The sequence below is a fragment of the Formica exsecta genome, unplaced genomic scaffold (genome assembly GCF_003651465.1).
Source record: "Formica exsecta isolate Colony F162 unplaced genomic scaffold, ASM365146v1 scaffold443, whole genome shotgun sequence".
NCBI lineage: Eukaryota > Metazoa > Arthropoda > Insecta > Hymenoptera > Formicidae > Formica > Formica exsecta.
In genome coordinates, this window is record NW_021851667.1 from 538,831 (window position 1) to 550,340 (window position 11,510).

General features: G+C 37.3%; 1 protein-coding gene across 1 annotated transcript in view; it reads left to right on the top strand.

Annotated features, from left to right (window-relative positions):
- Window positions 1–11,510, top strand: part of LOC115240662 (DNA-directed RNA polymerases I, II, and III subunit RPABC3) — a 63,874-nt gene that overhangs the window by 35,636 nt on the left and 16,728 nt on the right. Inside the window, exon 3 of the mRNA XM_029815950.1 lies at window positions 2,844–3,024. Within this exon, the coding sequence (XP_029671810.1) occupies window positions 2,844–3,024 (181 nt within the window). The remainder of the gene's footprint in view (window positions 1–2,843; window positions 3,025–11,510) is intronic.

Genomic DNA, 11,510 nt, shown 5'->3' on the forward strand with positions numbered 1-11,510 from the left:
CACTTACTCGTTTAAAAGTTATTTACTAAAAATTGTAGAAAAATATTATCTTTCTCTCTTTTTTTTTTTTTTTTTTTTTTTTTTTTTTTAAATTGCGACTCGAGCTACATATTTTGTAACTACCGTCCGCCGCACGCTTTGAATGTTTAAAAGTTTTACATTGTGATACCAAGCTTGTGTGTTCATTCATCGAACATGGCGTTTCGGTTGAATGAGGGTTAATTTAAGCGCGAGATATTATACCGCGCGACGCACGACTGGATGATCTATAGTAGCCGCCACTGTTACGATGTGGCACCATTATGATGTAAGCTCGGCTTACGTACTCGTCTACTCTTTGTGGAGAGCAGCGAGATCAATTGTGACCGGTTTTCCCGATTCTCTCGTTCGCGCTGATAACCGCACATGATAAATTCAACCTTCTATGTGTGACGTACAAAAAAAATCTCCTTTTTTTTTATTACCATCCGACAGAGAAATTTGCATTACAATAGACCCTAATTTATTATTTCAGCACAAAATAAGTAACGTAACGAACGTAAATATTTAAATAAATAAATATAATAAAATTAACATAAAAGAATAACGTAATAAATAACAGTGTCATAGATTAGAAGCGAGAAGCGTTAGTCCATTATTCGTTTAAAACTGTACTGTATTTTTGTCGCAAATATCTTAATATTTGCTCGACGTATCTATGTATATAGGCGATTTTCGCGACAGCGGCGGCGCCAACGAGAGATGTAATATCGATTAAAGCTCGCACTATACCTACCGTGGCGTGTACTTAACCTTGACCTTGCGTCCCGGGTCTTTTTACATATCGCTTCAATCCAGGATTATATATGGGAACGACGAGAAATATTGTTGCGCTAATTGTGCGTAAAATTTCACATATTTATGTTGAAATGTAATAATTTGCTTTATGAGCGAGTTAAAAAGTTCTCTTGGAACGCGAGAAAGAGAGATTATCTTTTATTTAATAAAAATCCGTATATTTAAACTAACGAATTTAAGAGATTGGTGGCACAGCTTGAGTAGTACAATCACTTTATTTGTTTTATCAAACTAATTAATTTATTAATGTTTTATCAAATTAATGAGTTCGAGTTTGTATCGTAAAACAACAAAATATAAGTTTGCTTATTATTACGTACAAGCTTGTAAAATATGCATGAAATAAGTATACTGTGTAATATTTGTTGTTTCAAGCATGATTTTTTTCAAGTTTTTCCGTTTCCTTATCTGCTCCAATTTCGCTCTATACATTGCGACCTCCTTTTAGTAGCTACTCCTGTTTCCGTTCTCTATACATTGCATCTCTCATCTCTCATATGTCCCGCTTCCTCCTTTTCGCTGATATCGATCTCGAATCGCAATCCCGGAAGAGTCTAATTTAATATCATGTTAGTCAAGTAAATTGTATTACACTTTGACATTAAAGGCGTGTCTGATGCACAATAGGACTATCTTTGATAATTACAACGTGTAATTTTATTGATCCGAAATTGAGAAATGTAAATCCCGTTAAATCAATTTGATTTAACGAGATATTAATTTAATATAATTTAAACGGGCAATCTTGTTTTCTTCTTAACATTCTCGACACGGCCATCGATATTTTATCATTTGAATCAAATTTTGCAGTTTGAAACTTGAAATTAATTTAATCGTCTTAATTTAAACTTCTATTTTTACACATAAAATTTCATAAAAATCTTATTTCGCGCTCGTTAATATTTTATCAATTTCAAGCGAATCTGGATCGTACAGTTGGAAAAAAATACGAGATAATTTTTTGCGCACAATTCGAGAATTTTATATTTATAAATGAGTAAAAGTCATATAAATATAACAATCGCGAAAAAATTATGCGAATTTTCATTAATCGGTATATCGACGACTAATTTTCCTCTTTCATAAACTACGCGTTTACTTCAACTCTAAACATATATAATCTAAACTTAAAGCCAGTATCAGACTATTGAAAATGAAATATTTCACCAGGATAAAAAAAATCCTATCTCCTTTTATTTTGATTAGTTAAATTTTCCAACTTGCAATTTCGATCTTCAAGTATGATACCGGTTTTACGACTTGTACAGCGACGTGCAAGATGCAAAATGCATCTCGCGAATATCACATATTTTTATCGAAATATCGCAGGCGCGATGAAAAGAGCGGATCCGTCAGTTTGCACAAATCAGCAGCAGCATCCGAGCAGATGCAGCGCGTCTGATGCAACCGTGCAGTGATGTATGTTTTCGATGAATTCGCGTGTGAACGCTATTATTGGACCTGGCTATTCCGTCATTGCACGACATGTTGGAATTTTTTTTGCGTTCGAAGAACGTCGAGATTATTCTGCCTTCAGATGTACGCCGATCCCGTTGTATTACGATGTAGATATAATATGCCATTATCCTATCATTGAAGTAACGAATCGGCATTTTTTTTTTTCATCGATTCGCGCGCATTTGATCTCGTAGTGTTACAAGAGATTTATTTTTTTCGCAATTTCCTTTTTCAGGAATTGTGCATTTAAAAGATAATGCGTTCGAGAAGGAAAGACGCGCAGGTCTATTTCTATACTACCTGTATCACTGCGATAACGAATAAAAAGCCATTTATTGGCTTTCAACTTTTATAGCTAGATTTACGCTAATTAATATAAATCAGCGAATTTTGTGTAACTTTCTCAATAGCATATATCGGCAATCTTTTGATGTATAATTAAAAATATATATTTTCAATTATATATGGATTAAAGAATATTCACAACGAGTGAACGTACTCTGTATAAAATAATTCATGCGTGTAACAAAATATCATTGTGTATTCAGGTGACAAGTTCCGTCTCGTGTTGGCGACGACGTTACGCGAGGACGGATATCCAGATGGTAACGAATGGAACCCCATAGAGCAGGAAGGTGGTTCCAGGGCAGATAGCTTCGAGTACGTCATGTCCGGCAAGGTGTATCGGATCGAAGGCGATGAAGCTAGCAATGAACCCAGCAGCAGATTGTAAGTAGCCACACGCAGTAGAGTAATTATCTTTTATTAAATACGTAAGATCAATCTCGGAAATCGATGTGTTCCTCTCTCTCGTCTTCTAGACAGCTTCAATTTATTGCTTATACGCACAATCAATGAAATTATTAATTACTTAACAATATATAAAAAATTAACAAATGTATATTTTATGATTAATTAAAGATTGGAAAATTAAAATTATAAGGGACTAAAATTGAATGAAAAATTGAGAGAATCAATCATCCAGATTGATCTTAATTCATTTTTTTACTGATCGACAATGAGATATTTAAAACTCGTTTACACACCACAATTTTTGGCACCATGATTACGATATTGACTTGAAATCTCGTATCTTTGTTTACAAAGCGTGCGTAAGATAAGCAATGAGAGATAATCAAATGAGGATGGACTATATCTATTGATAAGAGAGGGAAATTGTTACGGTACCATGGTATCTGATAGCAATATGACGTGATCTGAATTATACAGAATTGACATAATTATTTTTCGCTTTTAAATATGTGGATATATTGTAGGCTTTTATTTAAACGATATAATTGCAAACTGTCTCATGTTTTATAACACTTTATAGGCTTTTTGGAATAAAACAATCTTTCATTTATATAATATTTAAAAATAAATAAGAAGAATAGATCAATAGATTTGTATATAAGTCCGTTGCATAGTGTTTAAAAATTGTGCGGTGTAAATACGAATCTGTTGTTTTCCATGTATCTGAGCAGAAACAAGATAAAATAAAATGCGATAACGAATATATGCTAAATGTTTTTTATATAGGCACAAAAAATCAAAATGTCATACGAGCTGTTCTTGTATCGCTCGAAAATCATTTTAAACAAACAAGAATATCATTGCCGGTTATCTAACAATAAGCGCCTTCTTGATTCTGCTCGGATACGCAACCACGGTGAGCCCGGTATATCGGGTGTACGCATACGACACACGCGTCACGATGCGTGACGTCGTTGAAACACACGCCGCGATCGACGTGCGACAGACTTTCTGCTGTGTGATTTCCTATTGGCTCGTTTCCAAGCGCTCTCAATGAAATTCGCTTTGTGAGCTTCCGAAAACAACTTTCTGCGCCGCTCGTAAGGAAATTGGCTCTCGTCGGTTATCGCTCTAAACAAAGGTCTCTTGACCGGAGGCGAGATTCTATCAACGTCGTTTACGACGCGGTAATCATTCTTATGTAATTAACAGATGATGGCGAAATAGAATAAGAATATTGTAGACATCTCAATTATTTTTTATTCCCTTAATTAACAATATAAATAAGATGATATCGCGTATAAGAAAATACTTGAACATATGTGCAATGTGTCTTCGAGATATGTGTTTGGTTTTATCGAATAATAGATTGTGTGAGAAAAATCAAAGACAATTATATTTAAAGAAATATGGATGGAATAGAGTGATGGGACAGTAAAAGTTACGGTTGTTGCGCAAATTACATGATACGCAATTGTCCAAACCTTGGCACGATTGCCTGAGTACGCCGAAATAGTGCGTCATCGGGTGGGCCATTTTTAGCTTCGTCATTCATGAACTATGGACCCACATTTTTTTCAAACGCACAGCATTATGTGTTTGATTATTCGTATATTTCTATCGATAAATAAACGCGCTTGGCAAACGAGAGAATCGTATAAATGTTGTCAACTAAAAATAAATATTAATCTTGATAATGCGTCTTTAATAAACAGAACGAGACTAATAGAAAGACTACGGTAAAAAAAATAATCACAAAATTATAAATATAATATATAAAAATTATATTTAAGAGAGAGTATATATAAATGCAATCCGATAAATTTATATTTACGCTGTATTATGTGAAGAACAAAAATTTACAATTTTGTCAATTTTTTCTTGAACAAAATTTTCGCGAGAAGAGGAAATTTTCGCGACTCAAAATTGCTGTTTGATCAGAGATCGGGAGAAACGAAAAGATTGCGCGAGTGTTAGATTTTCCATTTAATAAACGCGCCAAACGAATTATGTGATAACCCCGCGCTTTGACCGACTTATCGCATTGACCTTGGAACGTGGCCGTGGCGTCGCGTCGAATGGGTTTTGCCGCAGGTTGTGCCACTAAAATAATGTGCAAAACACACACACACACACACACACACACACACACACATGCCGCGCTTCTCTGTGACGTTATTAAAGATAGAACGCAGTGTCGTGGACACCGCGATAAGAGAAGAGAGATAAATAGCGCGCGGTGTATATACTCTCAAATCCGCGAGGTGCTTTAAATCGACAGTGCGAGGCCTGTTTTCATCGAACGCGACGTCATTTCGTAACGTTCTTCTTATAATGCTCGAATCGTTCAACGACTTAATTATGTATTATTTCCTCGTCGCAGCCTTCATCCTAGCTGAAAGTCTCATGTGATGTAATTTAGGATGTTGACAGAAAATTTTTATATCGTACGGTATAATCTGACAAGTAGGAAGAGAAAGGATTAAGTCTCATGTCTGTTGAATCGTCGGATATTCATAAGATGAAAAGATACACGTGATAGGATACATGTATCAAATCTCTCTTTACTTTTGTGACATTCTACGCCTGTTTCCTCTGCTTTCTATGCTTTGTCTTTGCACTTTATTATTTCATTCACATTCTCAACTTTATTCATTGTTTAGATATTAAATCTCTGCCGAATATAAAAATTACCAAAATTTTTATACGAGTCGTGATTTGATAACTAAAAAAATACAGCTATTAAAAATTATTGAACATACACTAGCGCGCGCCATGTACTTAATACATTTTTAAGCCTGCAAATGCGTCAGAGAGAGAGAGAGGATCAAGACGCATTCTTCTCGATCACTTCCGTGCCATGCCTCGGCTCAAGGTTACGCAAGTAGAATACGTCATGTGTAATCAGACGCGAGTCTGCGCTGCATCAAATGTTGATTAATTGATGCGCGATTAATTGCTACAATAGTTTCTTATTCCTCTATTCTTACGTTTTGCAAATAATCGTTCGATCGCAAATACGAGACGAATGTTATTATTTTTTTCAGCATTTGGCATTCGAATAGCTATAACAGTTGTATCAATAAGCTGCAGTCATTTAGCCATTATGTATTGTATCAACTTTCCAGTGGAAAAATAATTATTAAGACAAGACATTTATGCATTAAAGATATACGTATGTATACTAGGATCAAGACGCATTCTTCTCGATCACTTCCGTGCCATGCCTCGGCTCAAGGTTACGCAAGTAGAATACGTCATGTGTAATCAGACGCGAGTCTGCGCTGCATCAAATGTTGATTAATTGATGCGCGATTAATTGCTACAATAGTTTCTTATTCCTCTATTCTTACGTTTTGCAAATAATCGTTCGATCGCAAATACGAGACGAATGTTATTATTTTTTTCAGCATTTGGCATTCGAATAGCTATAACAGTTGTATCAATAAGCTGCAGTCATTTAGCCATTATGTATTGTATCAACTTTCCAGTGGAAAAATAATTATTAAGACAAGACATTTATGCATTAAAGATATACGTATGTATACTAATAATAATAATACATACATACATACATATATATTATATATATGTATATTTCTTTTTCTAAATTACTTTAAAAATATCACATTAATCAGGAAGAGGGGGAAAAAATTATTCGCTAGAGATATAAATGATTAGACATTTTATAATCTCCGGTTTCGTGCTAGAGTTAATCCCTGGGATCTCTCGCATAATGAGAGACGTATCGTATGATGCGGCAGGACGTTAACAAGCTCGATCGATAACGAGATGTTAGGTTTGCGTGGTGCGCTTGGTATAGCGGAGACAATACGACGTTTTGCGTTGAGATAAGCGTTGTGAGATTCGCGATGCGGGGCACCGCGTGACGATTACATCCGGCCATTATCCGGTCGGTAAGAGCCGGCACATACGAGAGATCATCGGAACGAGCTTTCGGAGGACAGGGAGCCACTCTGCGTTCACTCGGTAGATAATGAAGCGGGTGAACACAGCTGGTGGTATCTCAGTTTTCTGAGGGCGTTGGCAACCCGTTACCCGGCTGGCAAAGATTGAGTTTGTCGAGAAAAAGGGAGAAAGTAATCTACGAAAAAAGCGGCGAGTTTAGATCAGAAAATATCGTTATCGTATGTCTCTTAAAATTTTCCATTTCTGTCGAGAGATCGAAAAAAATAAAATTTATTTGTACTCGAAGATAAATCGAAGAAATGTTCCATCCTTAGATATAGTTCAAAATGTCTGGTATCCGATCGAAGATATTATCGTCAGCAATGTGAAAGAAATTGTTGCGTCACTTGTCGAATTTCTCGATATATGTACAAGAACAAGATTACTTATAGATTTAAAGAAGCGTTTATTGTCATGTAAACATCAATCGTTCTCTTCGAATCTCGCATAGATTAGCTTTTAAAAATAATTATTGGGAACAATATAATCTGAGTTAGAATTTGCCGGCAATGAATGTTCGACGACAAGTTTCGATGTTCGAAAAAAAAAACGTTATTAAAGTGTCACGCCATGAGTTAGCGTGTAGTTTTTGTTGGTACCGCGCTCGCTCGTTTACTCGATCGTTCGTCTGCGAGGGGCGTGACAGCTGGGGAACGAATTATTGATCGAAGCAGCTCGAGACCCCGGAATGAATATAGTTAATATCCCGGCGACGTCGGTACATACGCGCAGGTACGCATCATATCGCGGTCCGCTCTTAAAGAAATTTAAAAGTCGAAAATCATTATGCAATCGATTCTTATTGACTTTTGATTCGTGGTAGACATTTGAATCGTGGTAGGTATATCATTATTTAGGTTTTTTTGTTGGCGTAAAAAAAGTGGATCGCATATTTGTATCATTAGAGAGCTTCGCTTGCACGAGATATAATCTCTTCTATTAATGATATCATTTTCGAAATATAGAAAAATCTAACATGAACGAATGGTGTATAATTGCAAATGTTGTAAATTAATTTTAAAGATTGCGCTTAATGTCATTTTATCAAAATCGAAGTGGAGAGTTTTTCTCCTTTCCTTGGTCTTGATTTTACTCGATGCTTTGTCTGAGTGGATTACTTCAAACTGTTGACGCGGAGAACCTGTAGCGCAAATTTGTGGTATCGCGTTGAGGATGCGGGCTCCGCGAGAGTCAGCTGATCAGGATTAGTGCAGACGCGTGCGCACGATGCGACGCTTGGCGATTGGTCGATACCTCGACTAGGACGCGCAAGGTCGTCCGGGCTGTCAAAATCAGCTGACGCCGGAACGACCAATCAGCTGACGCCCGAGCTTAGAAGAATCTTCTCCGGGCTTTGTCGAGTTTACCAAGTTCTGCCTCACGGCCGCTTAATTTTTCGTCGGATTTTTTTGCAATTCTATATATATATATATATTTGAAAACATGGAAACTTAATTCGCTAATTGAATAATGGAGACATTCTCGGTTTCGATTAAAATCATGTCAATTATTTATGACGAGTATAATTAATTCTTGAATATAATTTAAAGATTTTATAAATGCGAGATTTAGTTCTTGAATTACGCGTCACTTTGTCGAAACATTCTGATCGCGCCGCTTCCAAATTATATTCATAACGCGTAACACGGCTGCCTGGTGGCTTTTCTTCCTCATGAGTCATATCGGTGGCCGTTCCACGATCGTACACGTTAGGTTCTCCCTCACATCGTGGATAGCAGTCGCTAGGACCGCGCCGGGAGCCGGGAGCCACGGCGTATATATCGGCGGAGCCGAGTCGACGACGGAAAATTTAACCGCCACGTCATCCGACGTTGCGCCGTAGCGAGAAAACTCGGGCGGACGGGTAAAACTGTCACACGTAACGCAAGTCCGCTGCGTTACGTAAGGCCGCCGCGGGCCGAAATTGTGGCATGCTGCATTTTTGGCATCCGACGTGCAAAAACATTTCCTTCTCTTCCACCACGCGTTTTGCGGAGCGCGTGTGCGTTATTGGCACGACGTCGATATATTATATGTCGAGAGTCTCGCATCGAAACTCGTTAGTCTGCGATATATTCGGAGCAACGATGTCGCGCGCAATCGGCCCCAAAACGACCCGAGTTTAACCCTTTCGCGGCTCTGTTTAATCGTGCCAGGAGATCTCGATTAATTTGGCCGTCTTCCCGACAACCAGGTTGACGTTATCGTGACTAAACGGCGTTATAAAATGCATGGCTTATATAATGTCAAAATTTTATAGTAGTTTTGTGAGATATATATACATGCCGCATCGCGAGTAAAATTCAGATATAATTTACAATTTTCTATTGATCGCGTCGCATGACATTTTTTTAAAACAGTATATGTAATGTGAAAACGCTGCGATATATGTATGTACAAGCTGTTAAGAGGTTAATTCTTATACCTAATATGTCCTGAAATTTCTCACTTTAGTCTCTTTACGTTAATGTGATGGATTCAAGCGAGAAAATGGCTTTTTCACTAAAGCATATTTACAGGCTACATTAGCTGCGCTGACCCGTAAAATGCATCGCGATGCACATCGCTGCATTGGCGCGTTCTCTCCCGTAGCCTTGTAATTTACAGGTCTGCGAATATATAATACAAAATACAATCATCGTCGTGTAACGCGTGCATTACGCAATCACGCCGTTGCTCTGTTTATCAACAGTTGATTTACTTTTTGTGGTTGTTCTATATTTAAAATCTCTTCCGAACTCTTTCCGAGAATCGTTGCTCATGAATATTTATCGCACTTGAAAAAAGATTTTACATGCAGCTCTTATTAAATTTGTCAACGATATCTTTATTTAAATTGCAGTATGTTTAATATTAAGTAACCCGTTTTTAACGGCAATGTCTAGAGCGCATTAACATTTATCCTTACTTACCAAATCTGAGATATTGTATATTAAGATTCTGAGAGATTATATTTACAAGAATTAAAACTGCATACGGAATAATATACCAGGATGATTTACTTGTAGAATAAAAAATAACATTTGTATATCATGTAAAACATTATTTCATGTGAAAACATTTCTGCAGTATATATATGTATATATATAAATAATGATAGGCGTTAAAATCACATTATTATTATTATTAGATTATGATATTTTAAAAAGCATTGTTAATTAAGAGCGTATAAAAATATTAGTAAGGCATTAAACAACATTACATTATGACAACGTTCGCGAACGACTCTACATCATGAGCGTTTAAACCGATGCCAACGTCATTCGTCGCAAAAGGGGAGCCAGCCCGAGTTACTAAATTACGGTACATTAAAATATCTCGTGGTTGGAATCGAACATCGTTTTATTTTAATAAATCTTCTCTCTAAAAATTCATAATCGTAGTCGTATAAACTAGACACACTAATAACTCGTCCTATTATACTCGCGCGCATGAAATGGGAGAAGCTAGGATAGCATTATTATTTTACTACTTCGAAGTGTAGTATAATCGAAAAGAGACTTTGCGGAACTAATTAACCGCGAGAGTTAAGTATATACAACATAACGTGAAAGGTCGACCGGAAGATGATTAATTGGAGAATCGCGCGCGCGCGCCCGCGAAGAAAGATCTCTTATACGCAGGTAATTTTCTTGCCCGATACCAATGTGTGGGTGTTTTACCGAGTCGCCGCCAACACCCTCACAGGCTCTCCTACCCGGATGCGAGCCCCAGGCTCCGTCCGGTTCCCAGGGGTAACCCAGTTTCGTTTATCCCCCCGGAATCTGCCCACACCTGCTTGGCGAACGCTTCCCACGTGCTGCACCTACCTATCTACGCGTTTGCCACGCGATCTATATCCATTAACATTTTTGATTTTGTATTAATTTCAATGCTCATGTCGTATCTCATCGTTTAGTTCGATGTTTATCGTGTCGTGCGAAAAATAATTTCTCGAAAAGAAGTTGCGTTGTTATTTATTAATTCGCTGTAAAACAATACATCATTAAACTATATTAAAAAATGTGACAGATATAAGATGGTCGTACTTTTAAAAAAATCTAAACTATATGCTCATATGGTCATTTGAAGATTTGTATCTCAGCAAAATTTAAAAACTTGGATAGACCATATTCGTGAGACACACGGAAGCTTTATATAACGACAAGTTTCAAGAGAAAATATAGGGTCCAACAAAGGGGGTTAAATCATTTTCTATCTCATTCGCTTGTTCTTTTCATGCGCGCGCTTGATTGTTCTTCTGGTGGCGGATTTGAGAATACGAAGAAAAATGCGCGTATGTATGTATATTGATAAACGCTCGCACGCGCATCCTCGCATCCTCGCCGGGACCGTTCCTGGGAAAAGGTCAGACAGTCAGAGGCTAACCTAGTGACTGGAATTAGGTCAACCCCTGACGGGGGGACCGTTCCCCACTTTCCCGACACGCGGAAGAGTCCACGTTGCTACTGATTCAGGTCAGGTTGCAGGGTTTCCGGCTCTATGTTATTTCG